This window comes from Protomyctophum parallelum, assembly GCF_964188405.1.
Source record: "Protomyctophum parallelum genome assembly, chromosome: 5".
Taxonomy (NCBI): domain Eukaryota; kingdom Metazoa; phylum Chordata; class Actinopteri; order Myctophiformes; family Myctophidae; genus Protomyctophum; species Protomyctophum parallelum.
Genome location: NC_139702.1, coordinates 53,162,267 through 53,188,431, shown reverse-complemented (window position 1 = coordinate 53,188,431; position 26,165 = coordinate 53,162,267). Strand labels below are relative to the sequence as shown.

General features: G+C 40.1%; 1 protein-coding gene across 1 annotated transcript in view; it reads right to left on the bottom strand.

Annotated features, from left to right (window-relative positions):
- Window positions 1-13,595: 13,595 nt before the first annotated feature.
- Window positions 13,596-26,165, bottom strand: part of smox (spermine oxidase) — a 28,044-nt gene continuing 15,474 nt past the window's right edge. The window contains exons 4-9 of the mRNA XM_083766114.1: window positions 22,642-22,815; window positions 20,184-20,672; window positions 19,394-19,545; window positions 18,301-18,458; window positions 14,248-14,408; window positions 13,596-14,108 (exon numbers count right to left, since the gene is read on the bottom strand). Coding sequence (XP_083622240.1) covers window positions 13,962-14,108; window positions 14,248-14,408; window positions 18,301-18,458; window positions 19,394-19,545; window positions 20,184-20,672; window positions 22,642-22,815 — 1,281 coding nt within the window. The 3' untranslated portion in view covers window positions 13,596-13,961. The remainder of the gene's footprint in view (window positions 14,109-14,247; window positions 14,409-18,300; window positions 18,459-19,393; window positions 19,546-20,183; window positions 20,673-22,641; window positions 22,816-26,165) is intronic.

The window sequence follows — 26,165 nt, the reverse complement described above, 5'->3', positions numbered from 1 at the left end:
GTTTGCCTGAAAAGGAATCTTTGAAATGTTTCATAGTTTTAGAAATATAGTGCTTTCAAATTTGAGACATTTAACATGGGGCTCAATGGCAGCTCTATAGGCACGTCAAAAGTCACTTTCACCTAGAAACGCCATTCACACTTTTTATTATTCAGCTTACTGTGGAGACACATGCTGGAACTTTTTTTTATTTTTATGTTTTGTAGTTTATGAGTTATTTAACTTAAACGCCCAATGCATTCTCTATGGCAATAGCACAAAATTTGGCATGCTGCTAGTCCTACATACTTACACCTAGCAACCCCATTCTAGCCTACTTAGGTTCATCTTACGGTGGACATGTTTGCCTGAAAAGGAATCTTTGAAATGTTTCATAGTTTTAGAAATATAGTGCTTTCAAATTTGAGACATTTAACATGGGGCTCAATGGCAGCTCTATAGGCACGTCAAAAGTCACTTTCACCTAGAAACGCCATTCACACTTTTTATTATTCAGCTTACTGTGGAGACACATGCTGGAACTTTTTTTTTTTTTTATGTTTTGTAGTTTATGAGTTATTTAACTTAAACGCCCAATGCATTCTCTATGGCAATAGCACAAAATTTGGCATGCTACTAGTCCTACATACTTACACCTAGCAACCCCATTCTAGCCTACTTAGGTTCATCTTACGGTGGACATGTTTGCCTGAAAAGGAATCTTTGAAATGTTTCATAGTTTTAGAAATATAGTGCTTTCAAATTTGAGACATTTAACATGGGGCTCAATGGCAGCTCTATAGGCACGTCAAAAGTCACTTTCACCTAGAAACTCCATTCACACTTTTTATTATTCAGCTTACTGTGGAGACACATGCTAGAACTTTTTTTTATTTTTATGTTTTGTAGTTTATGAGTTATTTAACTTAAACGCCCAATGCATTCTCTATGGCAATAGCACAAAATTTGGCATGCTACTAGTCCTACATACTTACACCTAGCAACCCCATTCTAGCCTACTTAGGTTCATCTTACGGTGGACATGTTTGCCTGAAAAGGAATCTTTGAAATGTTTCATAGTTTTAGAAATATAGTGCTTTCAAATTTTAGACATTTAACATGGGGCTCAATGGCAGCTCTATAGGCACGTCAAAAGTCACTTTCACCTAGAAACGCCATTCACACTTTTTATTATTCAGCTTACTGTGGAGACACATGCTGGAACTTTTTTTTATTTTTATGTTTTGTAGTTTATGAGTTATTTAACTTAAACGCCCAATGCATTCTCTATGGCAATAGCACAAAATTTGGCATGCTGCTAGTCCTACATACTTACACCTAGCAACCCCATTCTAGCCTACTTAGGTTCATCTTACGGTGGACATGTTTGCCTGAAAAGGAATCTTTGAAATGTTTCATAGTTTTAGAAATATAGTGCTTTCAAATTTGAGACATTTAACATGGGGCTCAATGGCAGCTCTATAGGCACGTCAAAAGTCACTTTCACCTAGAAACGCCATTCACACTTTTTATTATTCAGCTTACTGTGGAGACACATGCTGGAACTTTTTTTTTTTTTTATGTTTTGTAGTTTATGAGTTATTTAACTTAAACGCCCAATGCATTCTCTATGGCAATAGCACAAAATTTGGCATGCTACTAGTCCTACATACTTACACCTAGCAACCCCATTCTAGCCTACTTAGGTTCATCTTACGGTGGACATGTTTGCCTGAAAAGGAATCTTTGAAATGTTTCATAGTTTTAGAAATATAGTGCTTTCAAATTTGAGACATTTAACATGGGGCTCAATGGCAGCTCTATAGGCACGTCAAAAGTCACTTTCACCTAGAAACTCCATTCACACTTTTTATTATTCAGCTTACTGTGGAGACACATGCTAGAACTTTTTTTTATTTTTATGTTTTGTAGTTTATGAGTTATTTAACTTAAACGCCCAATGCATTCTCTATGGCAATAGCACAAAATTTGGCATGCTACTAGTCCTACATACTTACACCTAGCAACCCCATTCTAGCCTACTTAGGTTCATCTTACGGTGGACATGTTTGCCTGAAAAGGAATCTTTGAAATGTTTCATAGTTTTAGAAATATAGTGCTTTCAAATTTGAGACATTTAACATGGGGCTCAATGGCAGCTCTATAGGCACGTCAAAAGTCACTTTCACCTAGAAACGCCATTCACACTTTTTATTATTCAGCTTACTGTGGAGACACATGCTGGAACTTTTTTTTTTTTTAATGTTTTGTAGTTTATGAGTTATTTAACTTAAACGCCCAATGCATTCTCTATGGCAATAGCACAAAATTTGGCATGCTACTAGTCCTACATACTTACACCTAGCAACCCCATTCTAGCCTACTTAGGTTCATCTTACGGTGGACATGTTTGCCTGAAAAGGAATCTTTGAAATGTTTCATAGTTTTAGAAATATAGTGCTTTCAAATTTTAGACATTTAACATGGGGCTCAATGGCAGCTCTATAGGCACGTCAAAAGTCACTTTCACCTAGAAACGCCATTCACACTTTTTATTATTCAGCTTACTGTGGAGACACATGCTGGAACTTTTTTTTATTTTTATGTTTTGTAGTTTATGAGTTATTTAACTTAAACGCCCAATGCATTCTCTATGGCAATAGCACAAAATTTGGCATGCTGCTAGTCCTACATACTTACACCTAGCAACCCCATTCTAGCCTACTTAGGTTCATCTTACGGTGGACATGTTTGCCTGAAAAGGAATCTTTGAAATGTTTCATAGTTTTAGAAATATAGTGCTTTCAAATTTGAGACATTTAACATGGGGCTCAATGGCAGCTCTATAGGCACGTCAAAAGTCACTTTCACCTAGAAACGCCATTCACACTTTTTATTATTCAGCTTACTGTGGAGACACATGCTGGAACTTTTTTTTTTTTTTATGTTTTGTAGTTTATGAGTTATTTAACTTAAACGCCCAATGCATTCTCTATGGCAATAGCACAAAATTTGGCATGCTACTAGTCCTACATACTTACACCTAGCAACCCCATTCTAGCCTACTTAGGTTCATCTTACGGTGGACATGTTTGCCTGAAAAGGAATCTTTGAAATGTTTCATAGTTTTAGAAATATAGTGCTTTCAAATTTGAGACATTTAACATGGGGCTCAATGGCAGCTCTATAGGCACGTCAAAAGTCACTTTCACCTAGAAACTCCATTCACACTTTTTATTATTCAGCTTACTGTGGAGACACATGCTAGAACTTTTTTTTTATTTTTATGTTTTGTAGTTTATGAGTTATTTAACTTAAACGCCCAATGCATTCTCTATGGCAATAGCACAAAATTTGGCATGCTACTAGTCCTACATACTTACACCTAGCAACCCCATTCTAGCCTACTTAGGTTCATCTTACGGTGGACATGTTTGCCTGAAAAGGAATCTTTGAAATGTTTCATAGTTTTAGAAATATAGTGCTTTCAAATTTGAGACATTTAACATGGGGCTCAATGGCAGCTCTATAGGCACGTCAAAAGTCACTTTCACCTAGAAACGCCATTCACACTTTTTATTATTCAGCTTACTGTGGAGACACATGCTGGAACTTTTTTTTTTTTTAATGTTTTGTAGTTTATGAGTTATTTAACTTAAACGCCCAATGCATTCTCTATGGCAATAGCACAAAATTTTGCATGCTACTAGTCCTACATACTTACACCTAGCAACCCCATTCTAGCCTACTTAGGTTCATCTTACGGTGGACATGTTTGCCTGAAAAGGAATCTTTGAAATGTTTCATAGTTTTAGAAATATAGTGCTTTCAAATTTGAGACATTTAACATGGGGCTCAATGGCAGCTCTATAGGCACGTCAAAAGTCACTTTCACCTAGAAACTCCATTCACACTTTTTATTATTCAGCTTACTGTGGAGACACATGCTAGAACTTTTTTTTATTTTTATGTTTTGTAGTTTATGAGTTATTTAACTTAAACGCCCAATGCATTCTCTATGGCAATAGCACAAAATGTGGCATGCTACTAGTCCTACATACTTACACCTAGCAACCCCATTCTAGCCTACTTAGGTTCATCTTACGGTGGACATGTTTGCCTGAAAAGGAATCTTTGAAATGTTTCATAGTTTTAGAAATATAGTGCTTTCAAATTTGAGACATTTAACATGGGGCTCAATGGCAGCTCTATAGGCACGTCAAAAGTCACTTTCACCTAGAAACGCCATTCACACTTTTTATTATTCAGCTTACTGTGGAGACACATGCTGGAACTTTTTTTTATTTTTATGTTTTGTAGTTTATGAGTTATTTAACTTAAACGCCCAATGCATTCTCTATGGCAATAGCACAAACTTTGGCATGCTGCTAGTCCTACATACTTACACCTAGCAACCCCATTCTAGCCTACTTAGGTTCATCTTACGGTGGACATGTTTGCCTGAAAAGGAATCTTTGAAATGTTTCATAGTTTTAGAAATATAGTGCTTTCAAATTTGAGACATTTAACATGGGGCTCAATGGCAGCTCTATAGGCACGTCAAAAGTCACTTTCACCTAGAAACTCCATTCACACTTTTTATTATTCAGCTTACTGTGGAGACACATGCTAGAACTTTTTTTTATTTTTATGTTTTGTAGTTTATGAGTTATTTAACTTAAACGCCCAATGCATTCTCTATGGCAATAGCACAAAATGTGGCATGCTACTAGTCCTACATACTTACACCTAGCAACCCCATTCTAGCCTACTTAGGTTCATCTTACGGTGGACATGTTTGCCTGAAAAGGAATCTTTGAAATGTTTCATAGTTTTAGAAATATAGTGCTTTCAAATTTGAGACATTTAACATGGGGCTCAATGGCAGCTCTATAGGCACGTCAAAAGTCACTTTCACCTAGAAACGCCATTCACACTTTTTATTATTCAGCTTACTGTGGAGACACATGCTGGAACTTTTTTTTATTTTTATGTTTTGTAGTTTATGAGTTATTTAACTTAAACGCCCAATGCATTCTCTATGGCAATAGCACAAACTTTGGCATGCTGCTAGTCCTACATACTTACACCTAGCAACCCCATTCTAGCCTACTTAGGTTCATCTTACGGTGGACATGTTTGCCTGAAAAGGAATCTTTGAAATGTTTCATAGTTTTAGAAATATAGTGCTTTCAAATTTGAGACATTTAACATGGGGCTCAATGGCAGCTCTATAGGCACGTCAAAAGTCACTTTCACCTAGAAACTCCATTCACACTTTTTATTATTCAGCTTACTGTGGAGACACATGCTAGAACTTTTTTATTTTTTTATGTTTTGTAGTTTATGAGTTATTTAACTTAAACGCCCAATGCATTCTCTATGGCAATAGCACAAAATTTGGCATGCTACTAGTCCTACATACTTACACCTAGCAACCCCATTCTAGCCTACTTAGGTTCATCTTACGGTGGACATGTTTGCCTGAAAAGGAATCTTTGAAATGTTTCATAGTTTTAGAAATATAGTGCTTTCAAATTTGAGACATTTAACATGGGGCTCAATGGCAGCTCTATAGGCACGTCAAAAGTCACTTTCACCTAGAAACGCCATTCACACTTTTTATTATTCAGCTTACTGTGGAGACACATGCTGGATCTTTTTTTTTTTTTTATGTTTTGTAGTTTATGAGTTATTTAACTTAAACGCCCAATGCATTCTCTATGGCAATAGCACAAAATTTGGCATGCTGCTAGTCCTACATACTTACACCTAGCAACCCCATTCTAGCCTACTTAGGTTCATCTTACGGTGGACATGTTTGCCTGAAAAGGAATCTTTGAAATGTTTCATAGTTTTAGAAATATAGTGCTTTCAAATTTGAGACATTTAACATGGGGCTCAATGGCAGCTCTATAGGCACGTCAAAAGTCACTTTCACCTAGAAACGCCATTCACACTTTTTATTATTCAGCTTACTGTGGAGACACATGCTGGAACTTTTTTTTATTTTTATGTTTTGTAGTTTATGAGTTATTTAACTTAAACGCCCAATGCATTCTCTATGGCAATAGCACAAAATTTGGCATGCTACTAGTCCTACATACTTACACCTAGCAACCCCATTCTAGCCTACTTAGGTTCATCTTACGGTGGACATGTTTGCCTGAAAAGGAATCTTTGAAATGTTTCATAGTTTTAGAAATATAGTGCTTTCAAATTTGAGACATTTAACATGGGGCTCAATGGCAGCTCTATAGGCACGTCAAAAGTCACTTTCACCTAGAAACTCCATTCACACTTTTTATTATTCAGCTTACTGTGGAGACACATGCTAGAACTTTTTTTTTTTTTAATGTTTTGTAGTTTATGAGTTATTTAACTTAAACGCCCAATGCATTCTCTATGGCAATAGCACAAAATTTGGCATGCTACTAGTCCTACATACTTACACCTAGCAACCCCATTCTAGCCTACTTAGGTTCATCTTACGGTGGACATGTTTGCCTGAAAAGGAATCTTTGAAATGTTTCATAGTTTTAGAAATATAGTGCTTTCAAATTTGAGACATTTAACATGGGGCTCAATGGCAGCTCTATAGGCACGTCAAAAGTCACTTTCACCTTGAAACGCCATTCACACTTTTTATTATTCAGCTTACTGTGGAGACACATGCTGGATCTTTTTTTTATTTTTATGTTTTGTAGTTTATGAGTTATTTAACTTAAACGCCCAATGCATTCTCTATGGCAATAGCACAAAATTTGGCATGCTGCTAGTCCTACATACTTACACCTAGCAACCCCATTCTAGCCTACTTAGGTTCATCTTACGGTGGACATGTTTGCCTGAAAAGGAATCTTTGAAATGTTTCATAGTTTTAGAAATATAGTGCTTTCAAATTTGAGACATTTAACATGGGGCTCAATGGCAGCTCTATAGGCACGTCAAAAGTCACTTTCACCTAGAAACGCCATTCACACTTTTTATTATTCAGCTTACTGTGGAGACACATGCTAGAACTTTTTTTTATTTTTATGTTTTGTAGTTTATGAGTTATTTAACTTAAACGCCCAATGCATTCTCTATGGCAATAGCACAAAATTTGGCATGATACTAGTCCTACATACTTACACCTAGCAACCCCATTCTAGCCTACTTAGGTTCATCTTACGGTGGACATGTTTGTCTGAAAAGGAATCTTTGAAATGTTTCATAGTTTTAGAAATATAGTGCTTTCAAATTTAAGACATTTAACATGGGGCTCAATGGCAGCTCTATAGGCACGTCAAAAGTCACTTTCACCTAGAAACTCCATTCACACTTTTTATTATTCAGCTTACTGTGGAGACACATGCTAGAACTTTTTTTTTTTTTTATGTTTTGTAGTTTATGAGTTATTTAACTTAAACGCTTAATGCATTCTCTATGGCAATAGCACAAAATTTGGCATGCTACTAGTCCTACATACTTACACCTAGCAACCCCATTCTAGCCTACTTAGGTTCATCTTACGGTGGACATGTTTGCCTGAAAAGGAATCTTTGAAATGTTTCATAGTTTTAGAAATATAGTGCTTTCAAATTTGAGACATTTAACATGGGGCTCAATGGCAGCTCTATAGGCACGTCAAAAGTCACTTTCACCTAGAAACGCCATTCACACTTTTTATTATTCAGCTTACTGTGGAGACACATGCTGGATCTTTTTTTTATTTTTATGTTTTGTAGTTTATGAGTTATTTAACTTAAACGCCCAATGCATTCTCTATGGCAATAGCACAAAATTTGGCATGCTGCTAGTCCTACATACTTACACCTAGCAACCCCATTCTAGCCTACTTAGGTTCATCTTACGGTGGACATGTTTGCCTGAAAAGGAATCTTTGAAATGTTTCATAGTTTTAGAAATATAGTGCTTTCAAATTTGAGACATTTAACATGGGGCTCAATGGCAGCTCTATAGGCACGTCAAAAGTCACTTTCACCTAGAAACGACATTCACACTTTTTATTATTCAGCTTACTGTGGAGACACATGCTGGAACTTTTTTTTATTTTTATGTTTTGTAGTTTATGAGTTATTTAACTTAAACGCCCAATGCATTCTCTATGGCAATAGCACAAAATTTGGCATGCTACTAGTCCTACATACTTACACCTAGCAACCCCATTCTAGCCTACTTAGGTTCATCTTACGGTGGACATGTTTGCCTGAAAAGGAATCTTTGAAATGTTTCATAGTTTTAGAAATATAGTGCTTTCAAATTTGAGACATTTAACATGGGGCTCAATGGCAGCTCTATAGGCACGTCAAAAGTCACTTTCACCTAGAAACTCCATTCACACTTTTTATTATTCAGCTTACTGTGGAGACACATGCTAGAACTTTTTTTTATTTTTATGTTTTGTAGTTTATGAGTTATTTAACTTAAACGCCCAATGCATTCTCTATGGCAATAGCACAAAATTTGGCATGATACTAGTCCTACATACTTACACCTAGCAACCCCATTCTAGCCTACTTAGGTTCATCTTACGGTGGACATGTTTGTCTGAAAAGGAATCTTTGAAATGTTTCATAGTTTTAGAAATATAGTGCTTTCAAATTTGAGACATTTAACATGGGGCTCAATGGCAGCTCTATAGGCACGTCAAAAGTCACTTTCACCTAGAAACGCCATTCACACTTTTTATTATTCAGCTTACTGTGGAGACACATGCTGGAACTTTTTTTTTTTTTTATGTTTTGTAGTTTATGAGTTATTTAACTTAAACGCCCAATGCATTCTCTATGGCAATAGCACAAAATTTGGCATGCTACTAGTCCTACATACTTACACCTAGCAACCCCATTCTAGCCTACTTAGGTTCATCTTACGGTGGACATGTTTGCCTGAAAAGGAATCTTTGAAATGTTTCATAGTTTTAGAAATATAGTGCTTTCAAATTTGAGACATTTAACATGGGGCTCAATGGCAGCTCTATAGGCACGTCAAAAGTCACTTTCACCTAGAAACTCCATTCACACTTTTTATTATTCAGCTTACTGTGGAGACACATGCTAGAACTTTTTTTTATTTTTATGTTTTGTAGTTTATGAGTTATTTAACTTAAACGCCCAATGCATTCTCTATGGCAATAGCACAAACTTTGGCATGCTGCTAGTCCTACATACTTACACCTAGCAACCCCATTCTAGCCTACTTAGGTTCATCTTACGGTGGACATGTTTGCCTGAAAAGGAATCTTTGAAATGTTTCATAGTTTTAGAAATATAGTGCTTTCAAATTTGAGACATTTAACATGGGGCTCAATGGCAGCTCTATAGGCACGTCAAAAGTCACTTTCACCTTGAAACGCCATTCACACTTTTTATTATTCAGCTTACTGTGGAGACACATGCTGGATCTTTTTTTTATTTTTATGTTTTGTAGTTTATGAGTTATTTAACTTAAACGCCCAATGCATTCTCTATGGCAATAGCACAAAATTTGGCATGCTGCTAGTCCTACATACTTACACCTAGCAACCCCATTCTAGCCTACTTAGGTTCATCTTACGGTGGACATGTTTGCCTGAAAAGGAATCTTTGAAATGTTTCATAGTTTTAGAAATATAGTGCTTTCAAATTTGAGACATTTAACATGGGGCTCAATGGCAGCTCTATAGGCACGTCAAAAGTCACTTTCACCTAGAAACGCCATTCACACTTTTTATTATTCAGCTTACTGTGGAGACACATGCTAGAACTTTTTTTTATTTTTATGTTTTGTAGTTTATGAGTTATTTAACTTAAACGCCCAATGCATTCTCTATGGCAATAGCACAAAATTTGGCATGATACTAGTCCTACATACTTACACCTAGCAACCCCATTCTAGCCTACTTAGGTTCATCTTACGGTGGACATGTTTGTCTGAAAAGGAATCTTTGAAATGTTTCATAGTTTTAGAAATATAGTGCTTTCAAATTTAAGACATTTAACATGGGGCTCAATGGCAGCTCTATAGGCACGTCAAAAGTCACTTTCACCTAGAAACTCCATTCACACTTTTTATTATTCAGCTTACTGTGGAGACACATGCTAGAACTTTTTTTTTTTTTTATGTTTTGTAGTTTATGAGTTATTTAACTTAAACGCTTAATGCATTCTCTATGGCAATAGCACAAAATTTGGCATGCTACTAGTCCTACATACTTACACCTAGCAACCCCATTCTAGCCTACTTAGGTTCATCTTACGGTGGACATGTTTGCCTGAAAAGGAATCTTTGAAATGTTTCATAGTTTTAGAAATATAGTGCTTTCAAATTTGAGACATTTAACATGGGGCTCAATGGCAGCTCTATAGGCACGTCAAAAGTCACTTTCACCTAGAAACGCCATTCACACTTTTTATTATTCAGCTTACTGTGGAGACACATGCTGGATCTTTTTTTTATTTTTATGTTTTGTAGTTTATGAGTTATTTAACTTAAACGCCCAATGCATTCTCTATGGCAATAGCACAAAATTTGGCATGCTGCTAGTCCTACATACTTACACCTAGCAACCCCATTCTAGCCTACTTAGGTTCATCTTACGGTGGACATGTTTGCCTGAAAAGGAATCTTTGAAATGTTTCATAGTTTTAGAAATATAGTGCTTTCAAATTTGAGACATTTAACATGGGGCTCAATGGCAGCTCTATAGGCACGTCAAAAGTCACTTTCACCTAGAAACGACATTCACACTTTTTATTATTCAGCTTACTGTGGAGACACATGCTGGAACTTTTTTTTATTTTTATGTTTTGTAGTTTATGAGTTATTTAACTTAAACGCCCAATGCATTCTCTATGGCAATAGCACAAAATTTGGCATGCTACTAGTCCTACATACTTACACCTAGCAACCCCATTCTAGCCTACTTAGGTTCATCTTACGGTGGACATGTTTGCCTGAAAAGGAATCTTTGAAATGTTTCATAGTTTTAGAAATATAGTGCTTTCAAATTTGAGACATTTAACATGGGGCTCAATGGCAGCTCTATAGGCACGTCAAAAGTCACTTTCACCTAGAAACTCCATTCACACTTTTTATTATTCAGCTTACTGTGGAGACACATGCTAGAACTTTTTTTTATTTTTATGTTTTGTAGTTTATGAGTTATTTAACTTAAACGCCCAATGCATTCTCTATGGCAATAGCACAAAATTTGGCATGATACTAGTCCTACATACTTACACCTAGCAACCCCATTCTAGCCTACTTAGGTTCATCTTACGGTGGACATGTTTGTCTGAAAAGGAATCTTTGAAATGTTTCATAGTTTTAGAAATATAGTGCTTTCAAATTTGAGACATTTAACATGGGGCTCAATGGCAGCTCTATAGGCACGTCAAAAGTCACTTTCACCTAGAAACGCCATTCACACTTTTTATTATTCAGCTTACTGTGGAGACACATGCTGGAACTTTTTTTTTTTTTTATGTTTTGTAGTTTATGAGTTATTTAACTTAAACGCCCAATGCATTCTCTATGGCAATAGCACAAAATTTGGCATGCTACTAGTCCTACATACTTACACCTAGCAACCCCATTCTAGCCTACTTAGGTTCATCTTACGGTGGACATGTTTGCCTGAAAAGGAATCTTTGAAATGTTTCATAGTTTTAGAAATATAGTGCTTTCAAATTTGAGACATTTAACATGGGGCTCAATGGCAGCTCTATAGGCACGTCAAAAGTCACTTTCACCTAGAAACTCCATTCACACTTTTTATTATTCAGCTTACTGTGGAGACACATGCTAGAACTTTTTTTTATTTTTATGTTTTGTAGTTTATGAGTTATTTAACTTAAACGCCCAATGCATTCTCTATGGCAATAGCACAAACTTTGGCATGCTGCTAGTCCTACATACTTACACCTAGCAACCCCATTCTAGCCTACTTAGGTTCATCTTACGGTGGACATGTTTGCCTGAAAAGGAATCTCTGAAATGTTTCATAGTTTTAGAAATATAGTGCTTTCAAATTTGAGAATTTTACAATGGGGCTCAATGGCAGACATTGGCACGTCAAAAAAGCACTTTCACCTACAAACTCCATTCACACTTTTTATTATTCAGCTTACTGTGGAGACACATGCTGGAACTTTTTACTTTGAATGTTTTGTAGTTTCTGAGTTATTTAAGTTAAATGCCCAATGAATTCTCTATTGCAATTGGATATCAATTATCCGTTGTCTGTGAATTGAGTATGTCGGGGTTTGAACCGGCACACTTCTATTAGGTATACTAGGGATATCATCTGACTTACCCGTTGGGCCACTGAGGCACACAATCACAGGGAATTTCTGTGCTGCTTTAAAGTTGTCCTTCTGAAAGTCAGTGTGCAAAGCAAAGTGTCACAGAGCCACATGACTAATGTGGGATTTGAACCCTGGACCTGTGGATCACAAGCACAGCCACTCATCACACTGAGCTAACTGCTGGTTACTACAACACAGCTTTTCTGTGCTACTTGATGTTAGTGTGGAATGCAGTAAGTGTCACAGTAAAGACTGGGGTGGGGTGGGATTGGCCCCTTAATTTTTTTGTTTGAACTTGAGTGTCAGCGTTCTAACACAGTGAGCCACTGGTTCCAGACAATTCACACTGCTTTTTTTGTTTGTTTTATTCTTCTGAAATTTGTCTTGAAAGTAAAGAAGAGCACTTTCTGCAAAAGGGCAGGTGCTCAAGCCCCACTAGCCCCCCCTCTGCACGTGCCTGCTCTTAGTCTTATGTCTTATGTCATCATTATTCATCAGACACTAAAATCCTCCTTTTTTAACTCCTTACACTTACAGTATGATCCAAGTGGACCCATCAATTTTGGTTCATTGTACTTTATAAATATGTGTATTACCACTACCAGTACAGAGTACAGTGCTGTACAGCATGGTGTACAGTACAGCACACGTCAGTACAGAGCACAAATATGAGTAGTACAGTACGGGTAGTACAGTACAGTATGAGTACTACTCGGTTATTTTGAAGAGCCAAATATCCATAACCGGGTGTTACGATGACGTAATGCTGTTTGTGGTGTCTTGACCGGTTGTTGTTCTCTCGCGTGGTGCGAGACCCGACCGCGAGTATCACAGCGCCTCCTGCTGTCGGCCGTTGAAAACCTTGTTTTCACCAGAAACGACATTCATTGTGCCGATTTGGAGTACAGGCCATTGAAAGCAGCACATAGAGTGCAAGGGGATGTGCGCGCATCTTCAAAATGGCCATGGCCACTGTCACACTGTTACACTGGGATGCTAACGAGAGATAGCTATCGATGCGATCTGATCAAAACATGGATTAAAGAATATAAAGCCTAGAAAACTTAGGCTACGCTGTTGGCGGGCTGCCAGTCAAAAGTTAATCTACGCTTTCTACACTTCTGGCAGGCTCCGTGTTAAAGGCTGATTTAAACGTTATCGTACAATGATGTTGCATGCCGAAAATAGCCCATAGATCTACAAGCTCACATGTGAGCTGTGTTTTGCACTTCATAGGCCACTGCAACATTTTAATAATGTTGCTCTATTAATTAACCAGAAGAAGCTATATGACCATAAATGACAATTACAATATTTTATTTGAATATCCTTTTTTGTTAGTTTTATTTTTATGATTCTTTTGAAACAATAAAAGTACAAGAAGGCACTTACAAAAAAGAAGTTAAATTATACATGATTGTTATTATAAACATAATTTTACTGATTTAAAAAACAACAGAATGATAAAGACAAGAAAGTACAGGACCCTTGGCAACATTTGAACAATTAGTCTCAAATAAAATCTAGTTGTATACGTCTTAGATCTATGATACAGTAAAAAATAATATTTATTTGTTATAATGCCCCAGCTACCATTATGTCATAACCTCATCACTTTTCTTATTAGTACAGAAAATTTTAATCACAGAGTTTAATTTGTTTTCACTAGTCAGTGGTTTTGTTTAGTTGTTAGGCTTTGTGGCTCTGAGCACTGTGCAAGTCCTGGTACATTTCTATCAGGCGAGTGGCTTCTCTCTCGCCAGACAGCAAAGCACCATGGGTAGTGGAATAGTATTTCCTGTGGGTGGCTTCACCAGCAAACAGCACCTGGAGAGGCTGAGAGGTTGCCAGGTTGGGGAAGAGTGGAGTGGAGAAGAGTAAAAGTATTGTACAGTACACTACACTTATTATACAGTGACAGTTAAGAGCATTAGAAACATATGCTGCAAAAGTCTGCTCTTCTAAACTAACTCACCGGAGCTTTGGTGCTCTTGGCATAAGGCAGTGGCATTGCCAGCCTCTCGAAGTCCCCCCCGCTGGAGCCCACCCTGGTGAAGGAATAAGAACCGCGGATGTAGGGGTTACTGCCCCAAGATGAGCGCAGGATACGCCTTGGCTTTGGAATGTCGGGGTTCCCTGTGAATGGAGTAAAGCGAAACAGCGAAAGTGCCACATTACATTATATATAAGTTTATATAAAGTTTACCACTTCATTTTGAAGGTAATGTATAATGATGTATGTAAGGACCCCAACCCTTACAGCCATCATTATACACCACTCCTCTAGTGACCCCTACAAACTACATGTTGGTCGGGTGCCTGTTCAGCAGGAAGCAGAATTGGGAGGTTCATCTGCACGTGTTACGAGAAGATACGTGGCCTCCTACCCAGACCAAAGTAGGGGTTGGCAGTGATACATATACACATGGGGGGGAATTGGCATAACGACTAAATTGTGGAGAAGATTATGTCATGGCTGTATTGTGCACCCAGTTTATTCTAGTTCAATACTGTAATCAAGCTAGTAGCTCTCCGACAGATGAGTCAACTGACGATGCCTCAGCTGATCAACCACGTCAGCTGACAGCTGTTTTAGTCTTTCAGTCACCGCACCAATCACATTCCTTCACACAAAGTCTCTTTAATGACTGCCCCCTATATATATAACTAACCACTCTCTGCATCCTGACACTGCATGATTGCATTCATCAGTAAGCTACCACCTCCACCCCAACCTCCAACTGAACTGATTCAATGCTCTGTTATTGATCAGAAATGGATTGCATTGGGCGCTCCGGGAGAGCAGGGTTAACCCATTCTGAACGGGCACCCATTTTGGTGTCAGCATCATGTTATGCTTTAGCTATTGAAAAATAGCAGATCTACAAGCTCATATCGCGCCACCGAGTGGCGCGATACGAGCTTGTAGGTCTGCTATTTTTTGAAAAATCGAAGAACGACTGACATTTTTAGAATCTGATCTCAGGTCAGAATGGGTTCATCAGACCAGTGTGTGTCCGGCGGAAACATCGTATGATTCTGATCTCAGGTCAGAATGGGTTAAGTGCTCCCCACTGTGGAAACTGACCGGTTCAAATCCTGTGTGGTGCCTCCGGCCTGGCCGGGCATCCAAATGAGGACAATTGGTCGTGTTGGCAGGAGGGAAGCAACTGCACCCGGACTGGTACGCCGCATGTGTTGAACTGATCAACCATTAGGGGTCAGTATTAGAGGTCTTGGGGAAGCCCGAGATCCGAAAATATACCGGGGTCCGAACCGACCCACAGCGGGTCCGGTTCTGTTCACAAGAAGTGTGTGTGTGTGTGTGTGTGTGTGTGTGTGTGTGTGTGTGTGTGTGTGTGTGTGTGTGTGTGTGTGTGTGTGTGTGTGTGTGTGTGTGTGTGTGTGTGTGTGTGTGTAGGCTGTACCCTAGCCCACTCGAACATTTGCAGGAATCTCCGAGCGAACATCCGAACCATTTGGTTAATTGGTTCTAATTAATTAATTTCTCCGAGTGCTTTTAACCAGGCTGCAATTCATGAATAGATCCTCCGGGGCGACGTTGCATAGACTATATCAGTGAAATAATGGTTAAGTTCATCAGGGGTTGGTGAGGGTTGCTAGTTGCTACCGGGTTGGCCGACCGGGAAGGTGTGCATTTTGAGTGTGGATACAACCGTCTTTACTTTTAATACACTATAATGACAACACGAGATATCCGTCTTGAACATGATCAGAGCGCAGCGCGTCTCCCCCTCTCTCTCTCTCCCAACACACACGCGTGCGGCGTGCGGCGTGCGGGCACACACACACACACACACACACACACACACACACACAAAGCATCTAGTGGTTCTGACATGTGCTCCGCTGCTCTTCTGCCGTCTGCAGGACTTTCAAATGATTGTAAACACAACATGAACATATGCATATCGCATATGCATATCGCATTCTCGCCGAGATATATTTCTGAGTAATTTATTTTTAAAATAATAATAAAACATTATAATAATAATTAAAAAAAAACCCGAATGGTTCAAGGCCATAAATTAAGATTTGAGTGGCAACCTTAACGAGCGAACATTCGAACCCTGAATGTTCGGGGACAGCCTTAGTGTGTGTGTGTGTGTGTGTGTGTGTGTGTGTGTGTGTGTGTGTGTGTGTGTGTGTGCATGCGTGCGTGTGTAATATTAACACAAAATATGCACAAAATACTATATTATACAATACAATTATACAATAATTGCTAGTATGTAATGTATGTTTAAGCATAAGTTTAGTTTACACTAGAGTACGCATCTAGGGCCCAGTGAATCATGCAGTGACAGAACCTGCATCGTTGATATATACTAAACTAGCACTTTACATGTGACCCATTTCTGAGATAACTGGCTTGGTGAGACACTTAGACCAAGTATTCAACAGGTGACTCTAATAATAATAATAATAATAATAAACTAAAATATGTACCATTAGAGTACATACCTGCATTCCATATTCCATCCATGTGCTCAAATGTTAAATGTTGATAATGTGAAACAGTCTGCATTGAGTCCATATTTATAGCAATGTGTTTGGTAATATGACTATATGACTATGATTATAGTACAGCTGTAAAAAGAACAAATCGACCCTACAGTATGCGTGTCTTCCGCACCATGTGTTCACTCACTTTATATCAGTACTATGGGCCCCTGGAAAAAATATTCTGCCCACCCCTTAAGCATATAACATAAAAATAGAATAAACCATATACATACTGTATATGGTTTATTGTGGTATTTTATTCATTATGGTATAGCACTGTATAGTTAGCATGTCGGTATTGAGAAGGGGAAACAATTAATTGTATGCTACTGTAAATGAGCAACAGAGGACACAGTTCACAGGTTTCTTAACAGAAAACTGTAAGTCATATTAAACCAAGTTGTTGGAGAGTTAAAGGTATATTCAGTGATTTCACTCAAAAAACCGTAGGTTTCGTTTTTGGCTGTGGGACCCAGCCTTTCGTCCAATCAGGATAGAGAGTCAAAAACGAAACCTAAGGTTTTTTGACCCCCAGGGGTTAACTGGGGACAGGGAGGAACTCCTTATATGGTCAGCACACTCTATAGTAGGGAGGATTATCACAACAAAATAAGTGATATTTGAATTAAGTGAAATCACTGAATATACCTTTAATGTTTGGATCTATATGCTCCTCCTCAGGAGGACTATATGCGTATAGCCTCTACACACATGAAGAAATCTGAAGTTTCCAGTGTTGCAATCAGTTTGGGAGTTAATATTAACTATCTTTACCTCTAAGCCCATCTGAGATCTGACACAGCTGCTCATCATGTGTAACTGATTACACAGCACACAGGGTGCAATTCTGATTGGTAGTTTTTTCTTTCCTTCCGAATCTCCCCCCTTTTCAGCCTTCCAAGCCTTGAAGCCTATCACATCCTAACGAGGAATCACTCTCTCTAACTTGTAGGTAAACTTTAGCATACAGTAGTTTATATTTAGACCAAAGTGTTTACTGACCCAGGGACAGTTAGTATATGAGTCATTCCAGTGTTCAACAGATACCTACTGTGTACATAGCCCACAACAACACAGTATCTGACTCATTGATTCAATCTCTTTGCTGGGAAATAGCCGCGCCTCAAAGCAATATAGGCACAGTTCCTTTATGCACAACACAAGCAATATAGGCTGATGACATGGTTTCCTTTATGTACAGCACAAGGACTGAATGGGAAGCTCAATCTCCATTGAGTCACTGCACTCAGATTGGCTTTGCTGTAGGCTACTTAAAACAGGTGACATACCAAGGCTTACTGTGACAGTTTTAGTTTACTGATTCAGAGAAGCTAACTGTGAGTGAAACCCACTGTTACGCAAACAACAATACTCTTTTCTTTGATGCTGTGCGTGTGTGCGTGCAAGCGTGTTTTACGTGTCTTTGTGTGCTTACAATATAGGCATGTAAAAAAAAGTAAATAGCAGACAGGAGCTATTTGGCCTATTATGGCCTGTTTACCTGTGAATCGCCTGAGTAGCTCGGTGCAGACCTCGGCTACAGTCTCATCGTCACAGCGCTCCATCAGTAGAGCCTCCTGGCCACAGATCCAGCCACTCAACATGTGTCCATAGCGCTCCGGAGGGTACAGCACGTCAAAGCTGCAGATCTTTTTGTACCTGGTGGTATGATAGAGGTATTATACTGGAGCTGCACATTTACTATACTATCCCATTCTGACCTGAGATCAGATTCATACGAGGTTTCCGCCGGACACACACTGTGTCTGATTAACCCATTCTGACCTGAGATCAGATTCTAAAAATGTCAGTCGCTCTTCGATTTTTCAAAAATAGCAGACCTACAAGCTCGTATCGCGCCACTCGGTGGCGCGATATGAGCTTGTAGATCTGCTATTTTTAAATAGCTAAAGCATAACATGATGCCGACACCAAAACGGGTGCCCGGTCAGAATGGGCTATACAATACATTTGATTTGATTTGATTTATTAGATCCCCGTTAGCTTGCTGTAGATGACAGCAGCTATACTCTTCCTGGGGTCTCAAAACCATCATCAAAAACAACGTTTTTCATGTAATTACTTAGACAATACACCATTCATACAACACAACAATACAATACGATACAATACAACACAAAGTATTTGTGTTGTATACCACATTAGCCATGCACGCACGCACGCACGCACGCACGCACACACGCACACACACACACACACACACACACACACACACACACACACACACACAAACATGGATGAAATTCAGCCACCAAACAAGGTTGCTACAGATTTAATCAAAGTCATGGCTGAGGAGATATTGTTTTTTATCTGCAAAGGAACCAAAACACCAAGCATGAGACATACCAGCTGCAACTGTTCTGAGGCAACTCTCCCTATACACTGCTGGAACATCCCGGTGGGATTACACTATTGTCTGCTGGGGGCAGTTAACCTTTGACAGTATACTGTTGATATATTAATTTTGCGAGTTTCTGATCATTTTGTTCTCTTCCTCCTGTCCTATAGACATTGTAACAACGCAACTCCTTGTTCTGGTGTATGTGTCATAATGTCATCGTTTCTCATCTTACCACAGCTCCCCGGGGTAGACCGGCTGCTCCAGGGTAGCCTCATCTTCCCAGACAAACTGGATGCTGTTGCACTCTGGGCTCCAGAAGGGCTCAGCGAACTCCAGGAAGATCTTGTCTGTGGTGCTGATACCCAGTTTCTCAATGGCCAGAACCTTGAAATGAATTGTTTTAGAAGCCCCATTAGCTATAGTGCAACAACAGCAAATCTTCCACAGACAAAAAGTCCACACATAACATGATATTCAACAACTATGGGAATAAAAGTAAGTAAGTAAGTAAATAAGTAAGTAGTACTAGTAGTAGAAATGAATAATAACAATACATTTATTTGAATACCAATTGTTTTCAATAAACATAATAAACCAATACCAAGAACAACTATCCTCCAGCACCAGACACCAGCCAGGCATTGGAGGGGCCCCCTCAAAAAAACCCGCTCCGAAAACACACTTTTGATATTGTCAAGTGGGACGTGATCCAGAATAGGATGACAACCACTGTCTTAACCCATTCTGAACGGGCACCCATTTTGGTGTTAGCATCATGTTATGCTTTAGCTATTGAAAAATAGCAGATCTACAAGCTCATATCGCGCCACCGAGTGGCGCGATATGAGCTTGTAGGTCTGCTATTTTTTGAAAAATCGAAGAACGACTGACATTTTTAGAATCTGATCTCAGGTCAGAATGGGTTCATCAGACCAGTGTGTGTCCGGCGGAAACCTCGTATGAATCTGATCTCAGGTCAGAATGGGTTAACTTCCACACTGCACTATCTAGAAATGAGTCACCTTGTCCAGGGGCAGCAAGGGGGAGAACATGGATTCATGGCCCCTCTTCAGCACGCCCAGAGACGCCGTGACGATCACGTGGTCGGCCGCAATCCACTCCTCGTCCTCGCACTCCACGTGTATGGGGTGGCAACCCTCAATCAAGTGGTCATATTTGCCGCGAGGCTGGCCCCCGCGTACTTGGCCACGACGGTGGTGGTCCTCGTTGTGGTTGTCGCGGCAGTAGCCGCCGAGGCTGTTGCCGCCGCCGGCCGTCTCCTTCCCCTCCTCCTCCTCCCCCCGCTGGTTGGCGGAGTAGTTCCAGTGGACGCATCGGACGGGTTTCCCCAGGCAGACGGTGTGGGAGGGGATGTCCTGGGCCAGGACCTCCACCACCTTCATGAAGCCCTCGGGGATGACGTAGTGGGCTCCCGGGATCTCGGTCCACTCTCCGAACTCACTGAGAGACACCTCGTCCATGCTGGGGGAGCTGCTCTCACAGCTCTCCACCTGGGGAGAGAGGAGGAATGACCTGAGATCAGATTCATACGAGGTTTCCGCCGGAACACACACTGGTCTGATTAAACCCATTCTGACCTGAGATCAGATTCTAAAGAAATGTCAGTCGTTCTTCGATTTAAAAAAAAATAGCAGACCTACAAGCTCGTATCGCGCCACTCGGTGGCGCGATATGAGCTTGTAGATCTGCTATTTTTCAATAGCTAAAAGCATAACATGATGCCGACGCCTAAATGGGTGCCCGGTCAGGATGGGTTAAACTTCTTTGCCTTTTTTTTATTATTATTTCCGAAAACATTTTTGAATAGTACAAATAGCCAGTCTATACAAGCTCAAAACGTTGAACAATTTCTTAATGTTTTTCAAGGCGAAAATAGGGCCCATATGGGTTTTACCTACAACACTTACAATGAAGAAAAAGAAAAAAAGTAACACATACTGTTAACAATTATTCTGATATCCCATTATCCCCCGACTACATGGCTTTGCGTATACGGTCAGGGTTAGGGTCAGTAGAGGGGTGAGTCGGACCAACATGGCATCGGAAACAATGACACGCCACCATCCTTATCCCATTCTGACCTGAGATCAGATTCATACGATGGTTTCCGCCGGAACACACACTGGTCTGATTAAACCCATTCTGACCTGAGATCAGATTTAAAAAAAATGTCAGTCGTTCTTCGATTTTTCCAAAAATAGCAGACCTACAAGCTCGTATCACGCCACTCGGTGGCGCGATATGAGCTTGTAGATCTGCTATTTTTAAATAGCTAAAGCATAACATGATGCCGACGCCAAAATGGGTGCCCGGTCAGAATGGGTTAAACTTCTTTGCCTTGTTTTTATTATTATTTCCGAAAACATTTTTGAATAGTACAAATAGCCTAGTCTACAAGCTCAAAACGTTGAACAATTTTTTTAATGTTTTTCAAGGCAAAAATAGGGCCCATATGGGTTTTACCTACAACACTTACAATGAAAAAAATAATAAAAATAACACATACTGTTAACAATTATTCTGATATCCCATTACCCCGACTACATGGCTTTGCGTATACGGTTAAGGGTTAGGGTCAGTATAAAGGGGTGAGTCGGACCAACATGGCATCGGAAACAATGACACGCCACCATCCTTATCCCATTCTGACCTGAGATCAGATTCATACGAGGTTTCCACTGGACACACGCTGGTCTGACGAACCCATTCTGACCTGAGATCAGATTCTAAAAAAATGTCAGTCGTTCTTCGATTTTTCCAAAAATAGCAGACCTACAAGCTCGTATCGCGCCACTCGGTGGCGCGATATGAGCTTGTAGATCTGCTATTTTTCAATAGCTAAAGCATAACATGATGCCGACACCAAAATGGGTGCCCGGTCAGAATGGGTTATACATAGCATGTGGCGTCACTGGCGTGGGCATAGCATCTCAATGAGTGCGTTTCTAGTTGCTATTACTAATGGGTAAACTGGTTTGTTTGAGTAATCAATCTGGGAAACCGTCGGCAACAAAACAGCACCCTCTGCTGTTTGTTTCCTCGAATTTGCCTCTGGGGGGCAAATTCTGGTGGGAAGCTTATGTTCCCATTCCCACTAACAACAATGTACACGCGTTCCGAATGGCCCTGCCGACAGATTCAGTAGCGCAGCTCGGAATCTGTCCTTGAGAGATTTAGTGAGTGATTAACTCTAATTGTTTAATTTATCATTAGATTTGGCTCTGTGGCCCAATGGCAACACCAAATGGCACGGTCGTTATGCAAGAGAGCAAACAAGCTGCGTGCGCACACACAAAACAGATATTTTACAAATATATTTTGAAATATCATTTCAAAATATATTTTCGTGAATGGAAATGACAAACATGAGATGAGGAGCTTCCTTGGTTGGCTTTTGGGAGGTGTATAGTTCCAGACTCTAGAATCTGTAGACTATAGGACAGGACGGTTTGTGTGCACCTTGAGGTACTGCTGCAGCATGGACAGTTTGAGCCTCTTGATGCTCTCCAGGTCATCGGGATCCAACATGATCTTCTTTCGGACCACGTCGCGCGTGAACACGCCCACGCTGTTCTGGCTCTCTGCACATACTGGCTTCCCATTCTGGAAGAACTCCTGAGTCAACTCATACACCTGGGACACAGAGACAGGTAGACAAGCCCAATGACGTTATTAAATGGAGGTTTCACCCACTATAAAATGTGTGTGTGTGTGTGTGTGTGTGTGTGTGTGTGTGTGTGTGTGTGTGTGTGTGTGTGTGTGTGTGTGTGTGTGTGTGTGTGTGTGTGCGTGCGTGCGTGCCGTGCGTGCGTGCGTGCGTGCGTGTGTGCGTGCGTGCGTGCGAACCACCACAAGAATGGAGGCATAAAGCTGTGACAGCAATAAGATTAAACAAAGCCAATTGCTAAATGCTGTTTCATATTTTAGCAGAGAATATGAAGAGTAGGCTAAAGACAGAAGTTGTGCACTGAGTTATGTCTGTAACTGTAACCTAAGCTGTAATTATATTTGGGCAAACTTGTTGTTTTGATGGATTTATTAGCAAACAATGAGCCCTTTCTTACACAGCACAGGCTGTCAACGTGTGAAGGGACTAGGGAGGGATCAAATCAATGCTTAGTATTAATCTGCCTCTTGGGTCAATCACAGGAACGCTGAAATCAAATGAGTGCAGGTTTAATTCACAACCTCAATTACAATCTGTAGTGCAAGTATGTAATGACATTTCTCTCAAAGTTATATACGTGAGTTAAGATTAAAAGTAGGGATGTACCGATATGGAAATTCTTGGCCGATACCGATGTTTAACCCATTTTGGGGGTGGGAACCCCTTTTGGTGTTAGCATTATGTTATGCTTTAGCTATTGAAAAATAGCAGATCTGAGCTTGTAGGTCTGCTATTTTTGAAAAATCGAAGAAACATAGCTTTTTCAGAAAACTGTCATTTTCAAACAGACATTTTTAGAATCTGATCTCAGGTCAAAATGGGTTTTAAAATGACAATTTAGCCAATAGCCGATACTGATACCGATACAGTATATGTTCATTTAGTTTTTGTTGTTATTATTTCCCCCTTTTGTGCCAAACTATACAATACTATTCAATACAAGAAATAAATGTTCGAAATCTACAGCTTGGTAGAATACAGATAACCAACACACCAACATAGCCAACGCAAAATGTATGCTTATCAACAACAGATAAACATCGGCTACTGCCATCGGTTAATGTCAGTTTTATTTGCAGATACCGATATTGACCGATAACAGCAAATGTTGGACCTGATACTGATATGTGGACCGATACATTGGTGCATCACTAATTAAAAGTCTACAAATACAAGAAGAATAGTTATAGAAAGTATAGGCATTGTCAGGGTATAATAACAGTGTGTCTTCACTAATCTCTAATGTCATGTGGAGGACGTCGGCATGACATTGAGAAGGAGCTGTTTGCTACGAAGGTGAAGGAGGGCAGAAGTGAACAAGTAAAGCAACTTTTATAACACTCCACAGCCATAATCTATGCAAACCCTCGATCCATAGCCTTTGCATAAAAGAGCCCTTGCATAAAACGGGACACTGCATTCCTTCCATTAAATTAAACCCTGTCACTCATTCTCTTCATTTATACACCTGTATGCATGGTCCACAGCTATTGAAACTACCTTGTCAAAAGGAAAACTAGTATTTTTAGCTGGTAGAATTTATGGAGTTGGAACAACTGCTGTTCAGGAGGAGGAGAAACGCGCATTGGCCCTGCCCTTCATGCCACTCTCCGCCCTCCACGTCAATCTACCTGTCCCCATTTATACCTGCCCAGTACCACCCAGAATCCTCCATGCTTCGCCCGCCTCGCTGCGTCGCACACTAGCCGCCTTCCTACAGGCTTCTCCTCCACCCCCTTCACCTCCATAGCAGCTCCTCTCCCCGCTCCCCCCAAAGGAGCTACTACATCCACCTCGCCAAAAGTGGATCAAACGATTAAAACAAAACTCTCCTCTCCTTATCAGGTTCCTGCGGGGGTATATCGTCCATGCGCACCGTAAGACGAACGCCTAACGACGAACGCCACACGACGAGTGCCATTCGACCTCCTCCCCAAAGACTCCAGGGTCGGCGACCCCCCCCCCGGAACCTACACATCCGCATTCATTCATCCCTCCTTCATCCAGCTCCATTTGTTCACTGTCAATAAATTCCTTAAACCTCCCCAATGGCATGTTTATTCCTACTAGTGAACTATATTTTAACAGAGCTACCAACTTTCACAAAATGACACACACAAAATGATGCCCTTCACACGCAGTCACGCCACACACATCCTATTTCTCTCAGGAAATGACACACACAAAATAATGCTCTTCACACGCAGTCACGCCACACATCCTATTTCTCACGCTGTCAAATCATCCCATGGGGAAAACCTCATCAACTCATGCACCACCAATACCAATCCAGACATTCGGCTGGTATTTGAGCGACACAGTGGATTTAATGATTGTTTCTGAAGTAGCCCTTCCCTAACGTTAACTAGTAAATATTAAAAGCAGAAATGTAGGTGTGACTCTCTCCCTGCTGAGGGAAGCCATGTGCGCATTTACTGTATACGCACCTGGCACAGCATTATAATTCCATTGATCAATACAGTGTATCCCAAGATGTCACCAACCGGATCAACATCTTAATATTGAAAAAGAAAGCTGCCTGTGTGTCCCCTAGAATTGCCTCTGTCCTGTCAAGTTTATATAACATCAGAAAGGCCATTTGGAAACGTTTTGCCTAATTTCTCAAGAACCTTTTTTTGCAGATGGGTTCCCAGTTTGACAATTACCTAAAGCAGCCTCTCTCTAATCTTTAAAGTTTGCATATATCGTTAAAGCAAACACTCATACATCAATACACAACACACAATAAAGAAATCAGCTTGTACAGTGCTCTATAGTCTAGGGGGACCAATAGTCAAAAACTGATCAAATTAGAGGTAAAAACACTTTTCGGCCAGTTATAGCGCCACATTGAGGTTGAGTTGAAATTGTTCATGTGGCATTTTGTCCTTGGCCTAGTGGGAATGTGGGTGCACAATTTCACGGAAATCACGCGATGTGTTCATGATTTGCAGCATTTTGAGCACTCCTGTGAACTTTGGAAGCCAATCTTAACCAATCAGGATGGAGTGTGAGAAATCTGAAAGACCGGTTTGGTTGAATGGCTCTAGAGAGACTGTGTACCAATTTGCGTGATGTTTGGACAAAATCTGTAGGTGTGCTGTGCAAAAACTTGTTTTGCACAAAGCGGCCTCCTGGTGGCGCTATAACAGGCCGTTCTGGAAGGTTTGGGGCAGAGGTTCATCGTTGGCATCCAGGGAGTGTGTGTGCAAAATTTGGCATCGACCGGGTTAACGGTGGCCGAGATTAGCTACTAACGGACGGACACACACACACACACGGCCTGGTGGAGACAACAAACCGACTGCAGGAGGGG